The following is a 20,110-nucleotide window of genomic DNA, read 5'->3' on the forward strand; positions in this document are numbered from 1 at the left end:
TTGAACTAAAAGGATAAAAAATTATAAGTTTTTCAAATTGAAATACAGTTGGTATACAATATTATGTTACTTTCAGGTATAAGATTTTTATACCCATTATGCCATCCTTAAAGATTTTCTCATATTTTGCTTTCAGATTTTTGAAGGAAATAATAATATCAAAGGACACGCGAAGAACTTTTTCAACCCACCAATCATTTCCAGGTTTATACGCATCATTCCTAAAACATGGAATCAAAACATTGCACTTCGCCTGGAACTCTTTGGCTGTGATATTTAATAGAATTGATTATTCTAAAAGATAGGAGGGACTCAAAGATATCAAACCATTTAGAGTGGACAATGTATTTTAGAGCTATTTTAAATATTAAAATTTTTCCACTATTTCTCTTTTTTCTATTAGAGAATAAAATTTTATATGTGAAACCTTTATAACTTCTTATAACCACTAAGTAAGATGATGACTATTATCTCTGCATTAATTTGAGTATAGATGGGAAAATATCAAGAACCAACAAGAAAAGGCTTATCTTTCACTGATTAAAAATGCTATATAAAGTAATATTCATGTAGTTAACATTCTTCATTATAGTTCTCAAACCCTATACACATTAATAAAAGAGATATTACTCTTTTAAAGCATTTATAAGCCCAGATAACTTTCATTCCTATATTTTTCTTTAAAAAAAACTATGATTTAAGAGTATAGGAAACAAACAGTATTTCTCAATGGTTTGTTTTTCTTGACAGTGGAGAGAAAAAGTCTTACTATATGAAACGACACGTGCTTAAAATACCCTATCTTACTGACACGATAATGACTTTTCTGACCCTCCACGAGTAAAGATACAAGTAAGCATGTTTTCAGTGGTCCCGCTGCACTTGTGAATCTGGCCTGGTCTCCCTTGGGACTGATTGCATATATTGATGTTCAGGATTAGGGATCATTAATAGAACAGATCTAAAATAACCATGGGATGGCTGAACATGTAACCTTGGCTTCATTCTAGCTGGTAGTACATGGCACACTGTTTCAAAACACAGGCTCACCTACAGGAAAGTGAATACCTATAATAAAGAGCGTTGGAACCCTTGGCCCAAATGCAGCTGTTCTTGCTAGAACTGGCCCCTGGCCAAAGTGGCAAACAGTTGAAATTCTCTCTCAGTGCCTTTCTCTTTATGGCCCCAGCCTCCACCTCTCCCTTCCCCTTTCAAGCACTCCCTTCCCTGGGTACTTGGCATCTAATAATTTTACAGACATTGTGAGACTGAGAAGCCCTCTGGTATCCTCTAAGTCACATGGGAGAGACTCACTGGTGACGCTATCTATTTTAGTGGAACAAACCACCCCAAAACTTAGTGCTTAAAACAGCCACCAATTTATTATTTCTCATGATTCTGTAGGTTGACTGGGCACAGCTGGGTGGTTTTACTGCTGGCTTCATTTGGGGTCTCTAGTGAGTTTACAGTTAGACAGTGACTGTAGCCAGAGTCATCAGGAGGCTCAACTGACTGTTGGGAAAGCACGTCCTCTGTCCCTCTCCAAGTAGTTTCAGATTCTTTCCTCATTGCATGGCTTCTTCACGTGGTCTGTTCACTTGGTGTCTCCAACAAGTGATCTAGACTTCTTATAGGGTGATACAGGCTCCCAAAAGCAAGTGTGTTCAAGAGGTAGGAAGCAGAAGCTGCCAGTCCTTTTTTTTTTTTTAATAGATCTTTATTGGAGTATAATTGCTTCACAATACTGTGTTAGTTTCTGTTGCACAACAAAGTGAATCAGCCATATGCATACACATGTCCCCATACCCCCTCCCTCTTGAGCCTCCCTCCCATCCTCCCTATCCCATCCCTCTAGGTCATTGCAAAGCACTGAGCTGATCTCCCTGTGCTATGCTGCTGCTTCCCACCAGCCAACTATTTTACATTCAGTAGTGCGTGTATGTCGATGCTACACTCACTTTGCCTCAGCTTCACCCTCCCTCCCCACGTCCTCAAATCCATTATCTATGTCTATCTTTTTATTCCTACCCTGCAACTAGGTTCATCAGTACCATTTTATTTTTTAGATTCCATATATATGTGTTAGCATATGGTATTTATTTTTCTCTTTCTGACTTACTTCACTCTGTATGACAGTCCCTAGGTCCATCCACGTCACTACAAATAACTCAATTTTGTTTCTTTTTCTGGCTGAGTAATATGCCATTGTATATATGTGCCACATCTTCTTTATCCATTCATCTGTCAGTGGACACTTAAGTTGTTTCCATGTCCTGGCTATTGTAAACAGTGTTGCAGTGAACATTGGGGTACATATCTCTTTTTGAATTATGGTTTTCTCAGGGTATATGCCCAGTAGTGGGATTGCTAGGTCATATGGTAGTTCTATTTTTAGTTTTTTAAGGAACCTCCATACGTTTTTTCATAGAGGTTGTATCAATTTACATTCCCATCAACACTGCAAGAGGGTGCCTTTTCACCATACCCTTTCCAGCATTTATCGTTTCTAGATTTGTTGATAATTGCCATTCTGACCAGAGTGAGGTGATATCTCATTGTAGTTTTGATTTGCATTTCTCTAATAATTAGTAATGTTGAGCATCTTTTCATGTGCCTCTTGGCCATCTGTATATCATCCTTGGTGAAATGTCTGAGTCTTCAGCCCATTTTTTAACTGGATTGTTTGTTTTCTTGATATTGAGCTCCATGAGCTGTTTGTGTATTTTGGAGATTAATACTTTGTCCATTGTTTCATTTGCAAATATCTTCTCCCATTCTGAGAGTTGTCTTTTTGTTGTCTTGTTTATGGTTTCCTTTGCTGTGAAAATGCTTTTAAGTCCCATTTGTTTATTTTAGTTTTTGTTTCCATTACTCTAGGAGGTGGGTCAAAAAACATCTTGCTGTGGTTTATGTCAAAGAGTGTTTTTCCTATGTTTTCCTCTAAGAGCTTTATAATGTCTGGTCTTACATTTAAGTCTTTAATCCATTTGGAGTTTATTTTTGTGTATGGTGTTAGGTAGTGTTCTAATTTCATTCTTTTACATGCAACTGTCCAGTTTTCCCAGCACCACTTATTGAAGAGGCTGTCTTTTCTCCATCGTATGTTCTTGCCTCCTTTGTCGTAAATTAGGTGCCCATATGTGCGTGGGTTTATCTCTGGGCAGTCTATCCTGTACCATTGATCTATATTTCTGTTTTTATGCCAGTAACATACTGTCTTGATTACTGTAGCTTTGTGGTATAGTTTGAGGATGGGGAGTCTGATTCCTCCAACTCCATTTTTCTTTCTCAAGATTGCTTTGGCTATTCGGGGTCTTTTGTGTTTCCATATGACTTGTAATTTTTTTTTTCTAATTCTAATTCTGTGAAGAATGCCATTGGTAATTTGAAAGGGATTGCATTGAATCTGTAGATTGCTTTGGGTAGTATAGTCATTTTCACAATATTGATTCTTCCCAACCAAGAACATGGTATATTTCTCCATTGTTTATGTCATCTTTGATTTCTTTCATCAGTGTTTATGGTTTTCTGAGTACAAGTCTTTTGTCTCCTTAGGTTTATTCCTAGGTATTTTATTCTTTTTGTTGCAATGGTAAATGGGAGTGTTTCCTTAATTTCACTTTCAGAAATTTCATCATTAGTGTATAGGAATGCAAGAGATTTCTGTGCATTAATTTTGTATCCTACAACCTTACCAAATTCACTGATTAGTTCTAGTAGTTTTCTGGTGGCATCTTTAGGATTTTCTATGTATTGTAACATGTCATTGGCAAACAGTGACAGTTTTACTTCTTTTCCAATTTGTATTCCTTTTACTTCTTTTTCTTCTCGGATTGCTGTGGCTAGGACTTCCAAAACTATGTTGAATAAGAGGGTGAGAGTCTTGTTCCTGATCTTAGCAGAAATGCTTTCAGTTTTTCACCATTGAGTATGATGCTTGCTGTGGGTTTGTCATATATGGCCTTTATTATGTTGAGGTAGGTTCCCTCTACGCCCATTTTCTGGAGAGTTTTTTTTATCATAAATGGGTGTTGAATTTTGTCAGAAGCTTTTTCTGCATCTATTGAGATGATCATATGGTTTTTATTCCTTAATTTGTTAATGTGGTGTATCACATTGATTGATTTGCGTATATTGAAGAACGCTTGCATCCCTGGGATAAATCCCACTTGATCATGGTGTATGATCCTTTTAATCATACACCATGATGTATGATTAAATACATCATGGTGTATGATTGGATTCTGTTTCCTAGTATTTAGTTCAGGATTTTTGCATCTATGTTCATCAGTGATATTGACCTATAATTTTCTTTTTTTGGGATATCTTTTGTGGTTTTGGTATCAGGGTGATGGTGGCTTCATAGAATGAATTTGGGAGTGTTTCTTCCCCTGCAATTTATTGGACGAGTTTGAGAAGGATCGGTGTTAGCTCTTCTCTAGATGTTTGATAGAATTTGCCTGTGAAGCCATCTGGTCCTGGTCCTGGACTTTTAATTATGGTTTCAATTTCATTACTTGTGATAGGTCTCTTTATATTTTCTAATTCTTCCTGGTTCACTCTTGGAAAATTGTACCTTTCCAAGAATTTGTCCATTTCTTCGTGGTTGTCCATTTTATTGGCATAGAGCTGCTTGTAGTAGTCTCTTAGGATGCTTTGTATTTCTGCAGTGTCTGCTGTAACTTCTTCTTTTTCATTTCTAATTTTATTGATTTGTGCCCTCTCCCTTTTTTTCTTGATGAGTCTGGCTAAGGGTTTATCAATTTTGTTTATTTTCCCAAAGAACCAGCTTTTAGTTTAATTGATCTTTGCTATTGCTTTCTTCATTTGTATTTCATTTATTTCTGCTCTGATCTTTATGATTTCTTTCCTTCTACTGACTTTAGGTTTTGTTTGTTCTTCTTTCTCTAGTTTTTGTGTGTGTGTGTGTGTTATGCGGGCCTCTCACTGTTGCGGCCTCTCCCATTGTGGAGCACAGGCACTGGACACGCAGGCTCAGCGGCCATGGCTCACGGGCCCAGCCACTCCATGGCTTGTGGGATCTTCCCGGACCGGGGCACGAACCCGTGTCCCCTGCATCAGCCACTGCGCCACCAGGGAAGCCCTCTCTAGTTGTTTTAAGTGTAGCATTAGATTGTTTATTTGATATTTTTCTTGTTTCTTAAGGTGAGCTTGAATTGCTATAAACTTCCCTCTTAGAACTGCTTTTGCTGCGTCCCATAGGTTTTGGGTTGTCGTGTTTTCATTGTCATTTGTTTCTATGTATTTTTCTTCTTTGATTTCTTCAGTGGTCTCTTGGTTATTTAGTAGCTTTCTTTAGCCTCCATGTATTTGTGTTTTTTACAGTTTTTTTTCCTGTAATTGCTTTCCAATCTCATAGCATTGTGGTCAGAAAAGATGCTTGATATGATTTCAATTTTCTTAAATTTTCTGAGGCTTGATTTGTGACCCAAGATGTGATCTATCCTGGAGAATGTTCCATGTGCACTTGAGAACACAGTGTATTCTGCCACTTTGGGGTGGAATGTTCTATAAATATCAATTAGATCTATAGGTCTTTTGTGTTATTTAAAGCTTGTTTTTCCTTATTTATATTCTGTTTGGATGATCTGTCCATTGGTGTAAGTGGGGTGTTAAATTCCCCTACTCTTATTGTGTTACTGTCAATTTCTTCTTCTTAATGCATTTGCCTTATGCATTAAGGTGCTCCTATTTTGGGTGCATAAACATTTATAAGTGTTATAAGTTCTTCTTGGATTGATCCTTTGATCATTATGTAGTGTCCCTCCTTATCTCTTATAACAGTCTTTATTCTAAAGTCTATTTTATCTGATATGAGTATTGGTACTCCAGCTTTCTTGTGATTTCCATTTGCATGGAATATCTTTTTCCATCCCTTCATTTTCAGTCTGTATGTGTCCCTAGGTCTGAAGTGGGTCTCTTTTAGACAGCATATATATGGGTCTTGTTTTTGTATCCATTCAGGCAGTCTGTCTTTTGGTTGGGGCATTTAATCCATTTACATTCAAGGTTATTACTGATACATATGTTCTTATTACCATTTTCTTAATTGTTTTGGGTTTGTTTTTGTGGGTCTTTTTCTTATCTTGTGTTTCCTGCTTAGAGAAGTTTCTTTAGCATTTGTTGTAAAGCTGGTTTGGTGGTGCTGAATTCTGTTAGCTTTTGCTTGTCTGAAAAGCTTTTGACTTCTCCATGGAATCTGAATGAGATCCTTGCTGGGTAAAGTAATCTTGGTTGTAGGTTTTTCTCTTTCATCACCTTAAGTATATCCTGCCACTCTCTTCTGGCCTGTAGAGTTTCCACTGAAAAATCAGCTGATAACCTGGTGGGGATTCCTTTGTATGTTATTTTTTGTTTTTCCCTTGCTGCTTTTAATATTTTTTCTTTGAATAATTTTTTGTTAGTTTGATTAATATGTGTCTTGGTGTCTTTTTCCTAGGGTTTATCCTGTATCGGACTCTCTGTGCTTCCTGGACTTGGGTGACTATTTCCTTTCCCATGTTAGGGAAGTTTTCAACTATAATCTCTTCAAATATTTTCTCAGACCCTTTCATTTTCTATTCTTCTTCTGGGACCCCAACAATTCAAATGTTGGTGTGTTTAGTGTTGTCCCAGAGGTCTCTGAGATTGTCTTCAATTCTCTTTGTTCTTTTTTCTTTATTCTGCCCCTCGGCAGTTATTTCCACCATTTTGTCTTTCAGCTCACTTATTCATTCTTCTGCCTCAGTTATTTTGTTATTGATTCCTTGTAGTGTATTTTTCATTTTAGTTATTATGTTGTTCACCTCTGTTTGTTTGTTCTTTAGTTCTTCTAGATCTTTGTTAAACACTTCTTGTATTTTATCAGTCTGTGCCTCCATTCTATTTCTGAGATTCTGGATCATCTTTATCTGAATTCTTTTTCAGGTAGATTGACTATTTCCTCCTCATTTATTTGGTCTTGTAGGTTTTTACCTTGCTCCTTCATCTGTGACATATATTTTGGCCATCTCACTTTTTTTTTTTTTTTTAATGAGTGGGACCATGTTCCTTTCTTACTGGTTGTTTGGCCTGAGGTTTCCAACTCTGGGGTTTGTAAGCTATTGGGTAGAGCTGGGTCTTGGTGCTGAGATGAGGAACTCCGTGAAACCTCACTCCGATGAATATTCCCTGGGGTCTGAGGACCTCTGTTAGTCCAGTGGTTCGGACTTGGAGCTCCCACTGCAGGAGCTTCGGCCCAACCCCAGGCTTGTGAACCAGGATCCCGCCTCGGGTGGCAAAAAAAAACCCCAAAACAATAACAAAGTAAAAAATAAAATTAGACCAGGAAACTAACAGATATGTTAGGAAGAATATAAAAATAAAAATATAGATGAATCAACAACCACAAGGTACAACAGTACCACAATAGTAAAAAAGAGGAGGAGGGAAAAAAAAAAGGGGGGTTGGGGGAAGGCCTTGGCTGTGGAGGGCGGGGCCTAAGTAAGGGCGAGGTTTGGGTGGTGGGAAGGGCCAATGCTCAGGACCCACAGGGCTGGAAAAGACCCTGGGGGTTGTGGGGGGTGGGGCTTATGCTCAAAGAACAGAAGGGGCCCAGGCGTGCCCCCCACCCCTGGTCTCAGAGGGCAGGGGACCTCACCTGGGAGCCCAGCAGGCTCCTGGGCTCGAGTGGGCAGGGCAAACGCCCTCCTCTCCTCTCCTGCTCCTCCGGTATGGTAGAGCCCCTCCCTCCGCCTCTCCTGATCTCCCCAGCCTCCCTTGTATGCTCCCAAGGACCTATGCAGCCTGGAGGGGGCTTTAGAGGGCAGGGGACTGGCCTGGGAGCTCAGCAGGCTCCCCATGCCCGAGTGGCCAGGGCAATCGCCCTCCTCTCCTCTTCCGCTCCTCCTGGAGGGCCCCTCCTGCCTGTGTCTCCTGATCTCCCAGACTCTCTCCTATGCCTCCAGGACCCACACATCTTGAATAGGGCCTTGGAGTGGGGGGTACCAGCCTGGGAGCTCAACAGGCTCCTGGCCAAAGTGGGCCAGGAGATCGCCCTCCACTCCTCTCCCACTCTTCCCGGAGAGTCCCTCCCACCTGCCTCTCCTGATCTCCCCAGCTTCAGGGGTGCCAATCCTGTCTGGCCTCCACTTCTCCTCCCCTCTCAGTCCCCATATGTCCTACTGGCTCATCCTGGGGTTCCTCCCGTCTCCTTGGGTGTCACAGTCCCCCACCAGCGGCCAGTAGGTGCCCTAGTTGCGGGGAGATGCTCATTCCACGTCTTCGCACACCACCATCCTGACTCCACCTCAGAAGCTGCCAGTCCTTTTAAAGCTAGGCCCAGAACTGGAGCCTCCCTTCTGCTGCATTCTATTGGTTCACACAAGTCACAGGTCATATGGTAGTTTCACTTCTAATTTTTTGAGGAATCTTCATACTGTTTCCCATAGTGGCTGTACCAGTTTACATTCCCACTAACAGAGTACAAGGGTTCCCTTGCTCTACATCCTCACCAACACTTGTTATTTCTTAGCTTTTTGATAATAGTTATTCTAACAGGTTAGGTGATATCTCTTTATAGTTTTGATTTGCGTTTCCATGGTGATTAGTGACATTGAGTATCTTTTCATATACCTGTTGGCCATCTTTATGTCATCTTTAGAAAAATGTCTTTTCAGGTTTTGCCCATTATTAAATTGAGTTATTTGGTGTTTTTGCTCTTGAGTTATATGAGTTCCTTAAATATTTAGGATGTTAATCTCTTGTTGATTATGTAGTTTGCAAATATTTTCTCCCATTTCATAGGTTGCCTTTGCACTTTGCTGATGGTTTCCTTTGCTGTATAGAACCTTTTTAGTTTGGTAAGTTGCATTTGTTTACTTTTGCTTTTGTTGCCTGTGCTTTGGGTGTCATATCCAAAAGAATCATTGCCAAGAAAAATGTCAAGGAACCATCCCATATATTTTATTTTAGAAGTTTTATGATTTCAGATCTTGCATTCAAGTCTTTAATACATTTCAAGTTGATTTTTGTGTATGGTGTAAGATAGAAGTCCAATTTCATTCTTTTGCATATGGATTTTGAGTTTTCACACAATTTGTTTAAAAGACTATCCTTTCCCCATTGTGTATTTTTGGTACCTCTGTCAAAAATTAATTGATCATACCTTCATGGGTTAATTTCTGGGCTTTGATTCTGTTCCATTTGTCCATGTGTCTGTTTTTATGCCAATACCATAATGCTTTGATTACTATAGCTTTATAATATAGTTGAAATCAGGAAGTGTGATGCCTCCACCTTTACTCTTTGTGTTTAAGATCGCTATAGCAATTCAGGGTCTTTTGTGGATCCATAGAAATTTTAGGATTGCTTTTTCTATTTCTGTGAAAAAAAGCCATTGAAATTTTTAGAGGGATTGTATTGAATCTGTAGACTGCTTTGGATAGTATGGACATTTTAACATTATACATTCTTGCAATCCATGATAGAAAACATCTTTCCATTCAATTGTGTCTTTGATTCCTTTTCTCAATGTTGTATACTTTTCAGTGTACAGATCTTTCACTTATTTGAGAGAATTTATTCCTAAATATTTATTCTTTTTGATTCTGTTATAGATGGGATTGTTTTAATTTCTCTTTTCAATAGTTCATTGTTAGTGTATAGAAATGCAACTCGTTTTTGTATAATGATTTCGTATCCTGCAATTTTACTGAATTCATTTACTAATTCCAAAGGTTTTTTGGTTGAGCCTTTAGGATTTTCTACATATAAGATCATATCATCTGCAAATAACAATTTTACATGTTCCTTTCAGATTAGGATATCTTTTATTTTTTTCTTGTGTAATTCCTCCCGCTATAACTTCCATATGTTGAATAGAAATGGTGAACGTAGGCATCCTTTTCTTATTCCTGATCTTAAAGGAAAAGTTTTCAGCTTTTCACCATTGAGTATGATATTAGTTGTGGGCTTCTCAGATATGCTCTGTAGTATGCTGAGGTGCATTTCAGCTATACCCAACTTGAGAGTTTTTATCATGAAAGGATGTTGAATTTTGTCAAATACTGTTTCCGCATGTATTGAGATGATATGATTTTTATCATTAATTTTTTAATGTGGTATATCACATATTTTGATTTGAATATGTCAAACCAGGAATAAATCCCATGTGATCACAGAGTATGATCCTTTTGATGTACTGTTGAATTCAGTTTGCTACAATTTTGATGAGCATTTTTGTATCTATGTTCATCAAGGATATTGGCCTGTAATCTTCTTTTGTGTCCTTATCTGGCTTTGGTATGAGTATAATGTTGGCCTTGTAATATAAGTTTAGGAATATTCTCACTTCTTCAATTTTTTTGGAAGAGTTTGAGAAGGATTGGTATTAATTCTTCCTTACGTGTTGGGTAGAATTCAACTGTGAAGCCATCTGGTCAGTTTCTGGATATTTACCTTGTTCTTCTGTTTGGAATATATCTTCTTGTTCCTTCCTTTTTCTTGACTCTCTACATCTGTTTCTGTGCATTAGATAAAACAGCCACCTCTCCCAGTCTTGACAGACTGCCTCATGTAGGAGATGAACCTCATCAGTCAGCTCACCTGAGCTCCTGGTTGCCTCTCAAACCTCTGTGATTGCCCAAGCCACCTTCTTTGCTTCTAGTGGCTCCCAGTACATTAGGTTGTGCCAAGACCTGCCACTGTCCCAAAGGCAATGGGAAATGCCCACACGGCTGTTCAGGGTCCCGGAGGACTGTTAACTGCCTGCCCCAACAGCTCTCTGATGAAGGCTAATTGGAAGCTTGACTTTCGAGCAGCAGCTAAGTCAGGACATTAGATATGCAGTATAGACCTATCAGGGAGAAACTTGGAAATGGGTGTTTGTTTTTGCCTACTCACTCTGCTGAGCCAGAAGCAACAGTCTCTGGTAGGACTTGTGCACCCATACAGAGCCACCTCTTTGTTTTCTGTGGTCCTGGGGGACTTGTAAATGCCAAGCCTCATCAGTACCCAGAGCTAGGTGATTTGCGAGCCAGTCCCTCATGTGGCAGCTGTGATATTTGATGTGCTACATGGGTGGGTATGTTTCTTCCAGGGAGAAGTTGGAGACTTGGTTTACCACTGTAGCAAGCTAGGGGATACAGGAGGGGACATGCCCACCAACTCTTTCAGGCTCCTGGGAGGATCCCAGTCAGCTTCCACACGCAGGCTGATTAGAAGCCAGAACCTCAAATAGCAGCTGGGAAAGTATACAGTCAAATCCATTCTAGGGAGAAACCGGGAAATGAATGCTGTTCTCTCTGTGCTGAGCCATGGGAGGGAATAGCTATGAGAAGTGCTTGCATGCCTGTTAGAAAATTGCTTTTTTAATTTTAATATGGTCCTGTGGGACTCTGACTGCCAAGCTCTGTTGGATATCAGAGCTAGGTGATTTGAGCTCACATTCCTTAGGTGGCAGTTTCAAAAGCTGGGGCACAGATTTCAAGGGAGAAGCTGTTAACTTGGTTTTTGTTGTTGTTGCTGTGAGCCGGAAGAAGAATGTAGGGGAAGTGCCCACCAGCTCTTTTAGGCTCTTGGGATCCCAGTCAGCATCCAGACACAGGCTGATTAGAAGCCAGACCCTCAGGCAGCAGCTAGGAAAGTGTGCAGTCAAATCCCTTCTAGCAGAAATTGGGAGAAGGGAGTTTTTGACTGCTCCCTTTGAACTGAGCCCTGGGGTATAACTGCAGGGAGTGCTCATGCGCTCCTTTAACCATTTCTTCTCTGTTTGCTATGGTCCTGTGGGACTTGTGAATGCCAAACTCCACTGGCTCTCTCAGCTGGGTGATTTGGGCATTCCCATTCCTCAGGTGGCAGTTGTAAAATTTGGGGCACTAGACGTGTGATCCAAACCTTTACTCACAGGGAGAAGCTGAGAATTTTGGGGTTCTCTCCTGAATGAAATGCACTCTGCTGGGGGTCGGGTTTATGGTGAATATGTATTCTCAGCCCTTCTTACCCGTTTCGATGTGGGCATTTTCTCAGTCACCCAATGTGTAGGAGTCACTCAATTTGTTTCCAGATTTCTCTCAAAGGAAACTGACCCATGTGTAGCTGTATATTCAGTGCATCTGTGGGAGGAAGGAAAGTCTGGAGCCCCCTGTCTCGCCACTTCGGTCAGTCTAAAACATTGGCTTTCTAATATTGTATTCCCATTATTGCTTCCCTTTAATGATTCATGCCACTGTTCCACCAAAATTTCTCTTATTTGCATTCTGTTAAGAGCAAAAGAGTGTGTCTACATGGGAAGGAAAAATTCCTTTGGTCTCTCCAGCGTCAGCCTCAAGGGTGTGTGATCTGTTCAGTTACAAAGAGCCTCCATGCCCAGAGGGCCCCCGTGCTTAGTTTAATGCTCTGTGGTCACCCTCGTGAATTTCTTAATAATTTTTTAACAAGGAGTCTGACAGTTTCATTTTGCAATGGGCCCCACAAATTACGTGGCTAGTCCTGGGTCCCTCTACTGAACAAATGGGCAGGATCTCTTCCAATCTAGAATCTACCAAAGTATAATAGGGCAAGAATATAATAGGAGTGATAGGGGAAGAGATGAGAATGGAGCATGAGGTCCAGCTTCATTATTCTATGTAAGAAAAAACTAGGGACTTCCCTGGTGGTGCAGTGGTTAAGAATCCGCCTGCCAATGCAGGGGACACGGGTTCAAGCCTTGATCCCGGAAGACCCCACATGCCGTGGAGCAACTAAGTCCGTGCACCACAACTACTGAGCCTGTGCTCTAGAGCCTGCGAGCCACAACTGCTGAACCCATGCACCACAACTACTGAACCCATACGCCACAACTACTAAAGCCTGCGTGCCCAAGAGCCCATGCTCCACAACAAGAGAAGCCACCACAATGGGAAGCCTGCGCACTGCAATGAAGAGTAGCCCCTGCTCGCCACAACTAGAGAGAGCCTGCACGCAGCAATGAAGACCCAGCGCAGCCAAAAAAATAAAAATAAAATAAGGCCACAAAGTTTCAACAACCTGCCTGATGCTATGGTTTGTTCATGTCAGAGCTGAAACCAGAAACCAGATGATCAGATGCCCAGTCTCTCTTTCAGTCTGGTTTCTCTTCCATACAATGGAAATTATAATGTTTATGATCCATGGGTTATATCTGATGCTGCGTAGAAATATTAAAACCCCTCTTATTTTGACATAAGCATTTCCATATTTTTATTCTTCTCTTTAAAGTCATTTAGATAAAATTAAACCTTTGCTATGTAGTACATCCTCCACTGACCTAACAGATAGCAAGCAAACATACTGCTTGCTATTTGACTGCATACTTTTCCAACTAGTTACAGTTGCTATGGAAAGGAGTTACATGACTTGCAGTAGAATCATGACTCAGAAGAGGAAACCAACAGATAATATCCTGAACATTATTAATTATTCTAATTGAGAATTGGAAAACAGGGGCTGTGAGTGTATCACAATTATGAAAGGGTCATAGGAAACATGGAATTAGTTCTCCATGATTTTTTCAGATTGTTAAAAGAAATTACAAACCGCATGTCTCTTTTTAGAATAACTTTGAATAATCCCTCTATTTTGAGTTCAGGACATGTTGGCAAACTCGGGGAAAAAGCATTCACCAAATAGCTTGGATCCTCCGAAGAGCCATGAACATTTCACCATTTATTTCTCTGGATGGACTAAGAAGGAGCAAGTTCCGGGGCAGTGGGTTTTGGTTCTATAATTGGCATGTGCCCTAAGGCAGTGGGCCTAACACACACTTAAAAATATCTGAAGGTTCCATACTACCATTTTTATTGTGTGGGTTTTTTTTTTCTAATAGAGAGTTATTTTATGGAAAATTCTGAATGCTTAATTCTTCCAAGTTCTTATGGTTTTATAGACTAGAGATAGGAAAAGCAGTAGGACACAGGCGGATAAAATGACTTTGTCTCGTTCGACTGTACCTAGCCAGAGTTCTGACCTCACACGGAGGTCAAGCCTTAATTATCCAGGTTAAACAAAGAATTGAACAGCTTGAGTTGACTTTAGTCAGTGGACTTAACTGACCTAATTATGTTTTTCTCAGGGATAGAGACTACTTAACAGCAGTTTATATCCTGAGTCCATAGGCTTAGTATGGGATTCAGAAATTACTGTAAATTATCCACAAACTGAGATAATTTAAAACAGAAGTAAAAATTTACAAGAAAAAATGAATTGGTTGCCAATGAAGAAGGCTTGAAAAAGGGAGTTGTATATATCATGCCGGAGGCTAAACTAGGAAGAATAGTCAGTTTGCTAGATTGTAGCATGTATTGTGAAGGCTGTACTTTTCTGTAATGAACCAAATAGGTCTTTAAAAATTTATCAGCTGGTGATGATAGTGTGGTTTGATATCTTCCAGATATTATAAAGAATCTTCTCTGCCTTCCTATCAGCTAATATTCTAAATCAAAGATTCTCATACTTCTTCAGGAGGCAACATAATTGGAAAGCACCAGGCTCTTAGCAAAAAAAAAAAACTCAAATGACTAAACACAGCATAATTTTATGTATATATGAATGAATATATTTATGTATCTCTCATCTTGTTCTTCCACAAGATTTAAGGTCGCTTAAAAGAAAACATAAAATACTACTAGATAACATATGTTAGAAGTAAGAGAGAAAGCAAAAACAGAGGTAGGACCATAAACAGGAAGTATAAAAATGCATACCATAAAGCCCTTCCCCTTGCTATGGGTGGGGCTTGGGTTTACCAGGAAGTTTGTAAATACCAATGTAAAAAGAAAAGCCTTATCAGCTGTACAATTCAGTGTCCCTGAAAAATGCCCCAAAGAGCACTTTTTTTTGATACTGAAATTAAATTTCGCCCTAAGATCCATAGAAAGAGGCCACCATATAATGTGCAGAGCACTCTTGTTTTTAACAAGGGCAGATTTTATAAGGTTGTTTCCTGTGTATCCTTCAGGAGGGGCTGAAGGATTCCCACCAAAGCACACTTCAGCGAAAGCAAGTCTACAGAGGCCAGTACTATGTGATCCAACTGCGTTGCTCTCTCCTGGTCTGGTAGATTTTATAGTTCCTCAAGGAAAATTGTTTTCCTTCAGACAACAGCTTATATTATAAATACTGTTTTTCCTAAGTCATGATTTTGATAGCAATTCAATGACAATGACCTCAAGATTAAACACTGAACTAAATTGTTTGCAAAGTTGTTATGTTCTTGCACCAGATTCTATTATAAGCAAATTATAGTAGATGCCAAATATTTCAGAAAAATTAATGGGAGAAAAATGAAAATTGAGAAAATTATTTCCATTAATCTAATTTTTTCCTATAATTTTGGACTAGACCACCATTCTATTTTGGTAGTAGAACACCTTAATCTAGCTCACAGAAGAATACCTATGGTAAACCCATCAACATTCAAACATAAGTATAGACATAATTTGTCTATTTAGTACAGATTAATCATTTCTAATAATCGCCTTTCCTGAAAATGAATATAACATGTTTGGGAGTCTTTCAATTCAGTTAAACAAATATTTATTTGTTAATCATTTAAAGAACTAACAGAGTTATTTACAAATTTCCAGTTATTAAGGCCTGGTTTGAGTAATTACATATTGATCTCTTCTTAACAGCTAACAATATTTTATGGTGTGTTGTTATATTAACACTCAGTACAATGGACTCTAAACAAACAGTTTCTCCCAGAATTTGAAATCATTTGGACTATAGCCTAGATTTTGAAACATAAATAATGTCATGAGCTCCCTGGACGAGGTATTTGCTTTAAGAAGGTACCATTTATCAAGATGAAAGCTTTGCAAATAAACCCAGGTTTATATTTAACTACCTTCCCCCATTCTCCTCTCCAACACACAACCCTGTTTCCCTAACACTTTATTCACTCTACTTTTTCAATATTCACAAGATGTAAGTATTTTCCCCTTTTTTACACTAAGAGAACTTCTTTGAAAATAATCATTTTTACCCTCTGCTTTACCAGGACACATCTTGTCATCCTATGTTTAGCCCCCTTTAAAGTACTGTTCTACTTAAACCTAATGCCACATTTTAAAAAACACCCTTTCTAATGATGTTCTGCAGTTTCTTACAATCTAAATGTGTATGAACGTGGAGGGATGTTAAATTCGATTGCAGGCTTTTCCTAGAATATATACTTGGAGTGCAAGGGTTCCAGTTGATTTCTTAAATTCTTATCCTAGTCTTTTATTTTCTATCTCTGACCTTTGTTCTGTCTGACTTTGAACTATTAAGGATCTCCCAGTAAACATTAGTAGCTTTTTAGTTTTTATTTTCTTCTTTTTTTCATTTTCTCTCTTCCTTTTTTTCGCAGAGAAAATGACCTTTTAATCATGTTTCTTTCTCCTTTGTCTATCAAAGCTTGCATTCAATGAAAATTGAAGTCTCTCAGGAGCAAATCTGTCCTCAGTCAATTCACTGATTACATATTAAGTGCTAGGCACCCTATGCCTGGCTACCTTACCAAGAAATGAAAATGTCCTTTCTGTTAATAAGGATTCCAGCCAAGAACTCTCAGCCTCAGAATAGGGAGGAAATACATGTTTTGCCAAAGCAAGCACAGAATAGGGAAGAAATAAAAGGTAAACATCTCAATGGGAGTTCGGGGTTATGAGAACCTGGACAGGAGATCCTGAACTAGTATTCAGATTAAGAGTTGGGAAGAGCATTTCCCTACTAATCGCTTCTATCTGGGTAGACTTTACATAAAATGCTTTGAGCCCTTAATTTGCCATTGGAGAGTATTTAAAAATACCTCACCAAACCACATGGAGACTATATAACTAAGTGAGAGGAGAGAAAGTAAGTGTGTGATTGTGTGTTTGCATGTGTTTATACATTGTTGAGAGGCAGAGAGGAGAGTGACACATCAGAAACATTTTAATAGATATGGACTGACTGTGGCCGTAAGAATCTCAAAAAGCATTTCACCTATTCCTTGGGCAATTATGTTGCCACAAATGAATATTAGATGAGAGAAATCAACACACCCTTATTTCACTTCATTCAGGATTTCCTAACTTACAGCTCATTCCCATGTGATTGTGAATGCTGTTTTTTGGAGGCTGCCATAAGAGTCTACATGTTTTTATAAAACGGGACATAACATTTTTCTTAAAAGTTCTATGCATTCCTTTAGAGATAAAGTATATCAGAAAGTAAAGTATTTCACCACATGGCTTGGCTAAATAGGCTAGGCAGCTCTGGCCTCAGGTGAAATCTATTCTGTGTGGTCTGACATGAGGAGGCTCTTGGGCTGAGCCACAGACTGGACTTGCAGGGCTGCCGCCTCACAAGGGACTGTCCACTGCCAGTGTGCCTCTGGTAATCTCTGGAACCCCCTGGGAATTTCCAAAGGGCACACTCTGAGCGCTGGGCCACATTAATTCTAATTCTCAGGGAAAAACCCAAGAGCAGAGCTAAGACAACCACCACAATGCTGATAGGTTTGCAGTCTCCTGATTAAGCCCTTCTCAGCTATACATATTGCTTAAACCCTGCGAGAGGGGCATCCCACCCTTCCCCTCATCTCCACCTCTTCCGTCTTGGTAGAAGCCCAGCTGCTGTAAGGTTGAAGAAGGCAGTTATGTAGGAACGGGAGTGCAAATGGGATTTAAGGCCTGTTTCCAGGCTCTGCCAGGTGTCAGACTCTGTCGTTATACCTCCCCATGCAAAGTCACTGGTGTTGAGAGATAATACATTCCTTTCCCAGACTCAGTTTATTCCACTGAGTACAGCCACTTGGGTACAACCTCCTGGCTGAATCAATCAATAGACCTTTACAGCTGGAAAAGGTTTTGGAGCTCATCTAGTCCCAATCCCTCTGTTAGAGGTGCAAGGGTGCAGCCACTTATCCAAAATCATGGACCCTGTTTGTAGAAAAACCTGAGCTACAACTTAGGGTTTCCAACTCCTTAAACAACACTGTTTTCTACTACAGTTAAGTTTTATCCTTAGATTGGCCCCTAGAGAGTGTATGAGGTCCATAGACTCATGCCAGTCAGGTGGGTGATAGATTAGTCTCGTTCCTAAGACCATCAATTTTATTTTCTGATTAAATTCTACAGGTGACTGGTATTTGTAACATGACCTTCATGTCAGGACTGTTACACATTAGCTTGTTTTTTAAGGGTTTAGGTGTAATCACCATCCAAGCCATTATTGGAGGCCCAACGAAGACCAGAAGTCCTTACGAAGAGAAATTTGGGAAATAATGGTAGACTGGAAGGAGATATTTTTACATTTTTGCCTTGGACATCTATATTCAAACAAATGCCTGCCCTTAGTCCCAGTGTAGCCTCCAGAAGATGGGATTAATAAAGAGCTCATACATTTGACTCCTAGAACCTCCAATGTAGCTGTATCATTCTGCTTCTCCCACTTTCATTCATTCCACATGTTTTCACCAAATTAGTGCTGGATGCCATGAAGTATATGTAGATAAGTAAGACATCTGTCTCTGAGGAATTTATAGACTTGTAAGGGAGAAGAGGCAAAAATTACAATAAAAATGTGATAGCTCTAATAGAGGTATATACATAGCTCCAATGGAACAGAGAAGAAAACCAGTAACTTGGAGGTGTTAGGGAAGTGTGCAGAGAGAAGCTGACATTTTATTCATTCATTCATTCACTCATTCATTCATTCAACAAATATTTATTGAGATCCTATTGCTGCCAGGCACTGTTCTAGAGCAGCAAAGAAAAACAAAGTCACTTCTTTTATGGAACACTCATTCTAGTGCTCTAGGAAATATGCAAGCAAACAAATAATTACATAATATTGCAAGTGGGGATGAGTACTAAGATGAATAAATCAGGGTAGAGGGACAGAGTGGTGCCCGGATGAGGATATGTGCTATTTTAAGTAGGATAAGGTGATAGTTAGGCAGTAAGCTGAAAGTAGTGAGAGAGGACATCAAGCAAGTATCCAGGAAGAGGCTGTTCCAGGCAGAGGGAACAGCAAGTGCAAGGGTTCTGAGGTGGGAGTGTGGTTGGTATCTACAAGGAACAATGAGGAAGCCAGTGTGGCTGGCCCAGAGCAGGAAGGTGAAGAGTCATAGGAGATGAGAACAGAGATATACTGAGGTGGAGCGAGCAGATCAGGCAGGGCTTTACAGGCCATGGTAAAAACTTAGGATTTAATTCCAAGTGGAATGGGAAGCTACTGGAGGGGTTTGAGCAGAAAAATGGCATGATTTGATCTAGGCTTTAGGAAGATCACTCTGGCTGCTGTGCAAACAGACTACAACTCGGGGAAGACTAGAGTCAAAAAAACAAGCTAGGAGTCTAGTGTAGTATCTCAGAGAAGAAATGGTGATAGCTTGGACTGGGGTTGTAGGAGTAGAGGAGATAAGATATCTGAACACCATCTTGAGAAATCGGTGAGCCACTTGTAGCTGAACATAGAGAGTGCACAGGCCAGTAGTGAAGAATGAGACTGGAGACGTTAGCAAAAGTCAGAAATAAGAGGTTTTGGCTTTATTGAGTAAACACCCAAAATTCTTAAACAATCAGAATTAAGGACAAGGGTAATATTTGATTCCAGGAAGATTATTCTGACTGTGGTATGGAAACTGGCCTGGGCTAGGAAGAGACTAGAGGCAAGAAAACTACAATCAAATAAATGCAAGTCAGAGGATAAAGGTAGTGGTTTAATAATATCTGAGTTATGGTTAACGATAGGTTTGTTCTCATAGGGTACACTAACTTTTCACACAGGACGGAATTTTTTAAGATTAGGGAGTGATGGTGGCATTCCCATTTAGATGTCAAGGATGGCAGAAGACAGGCAGAGGCAGGAGGGAGGCATGTTTCCACAACATATATACTGGGCAAACCCCAAAGCACTTTCCCTAAGGGCCTTGCTAGTGTGGCTGAGCAGGCTGATAAGTAGGCAGGCCTTTGAATGGGCTGCTCCATGACATGGCTGAGCTGTAGGGCAATGTTTTGATGACTACATACAGGCAGGAGAGTCACTTGTGAGCTGAGCTGGCCTTTTACTGGATAGCACAGCATAGTCATTCAGTCTATGATTATTGTCAGGACAACACATCATGCTTCTGTTTGTGACATAG

General features: G+C 39.8%; 1 protein-coding gene across 22 annotated transcripts in view; it reads left to right on the forward strand.

The window, feature by feature from the left end:
- Window positions 1-642, forward strand: part of F5 (coagulation factor V) — an 86,193-nt gene extending 85,551 nt beyond the window's left edge. For all 22 annotated transcript variants that reach the window (XM_049715232.1, XM_049715274.1, XM_049715233.1 and 19 more), the window contains one exon: window positions 137-642. In XM_049715232.1, the coding sequence (XP_049571189.1) occupies window positions 137-280 (144 nt within the window). In that variant the 3' untranslated portion in view covers window positions 281-642. The remainder of the gene's footprint in view (window positions 1-136) is intronic.
- Window positions 643-20,110: the final 19,468 nt, after the last annotated feature.

This window comes from Orcinus orca, chromosome 1 (genome assembly GCF_937001465.1).
Source record: "Orcinus orca chromosome 1, mOrcOrc1.1, whole genome shotgun sequence".
Classification (NCBI taxonomy): domain Eukaryota; kingdom Metazoa; phylum Chordata; class Mammalia; order Artiodactyla; family Delphinidae; genus Orcinus; species Orcinus orca.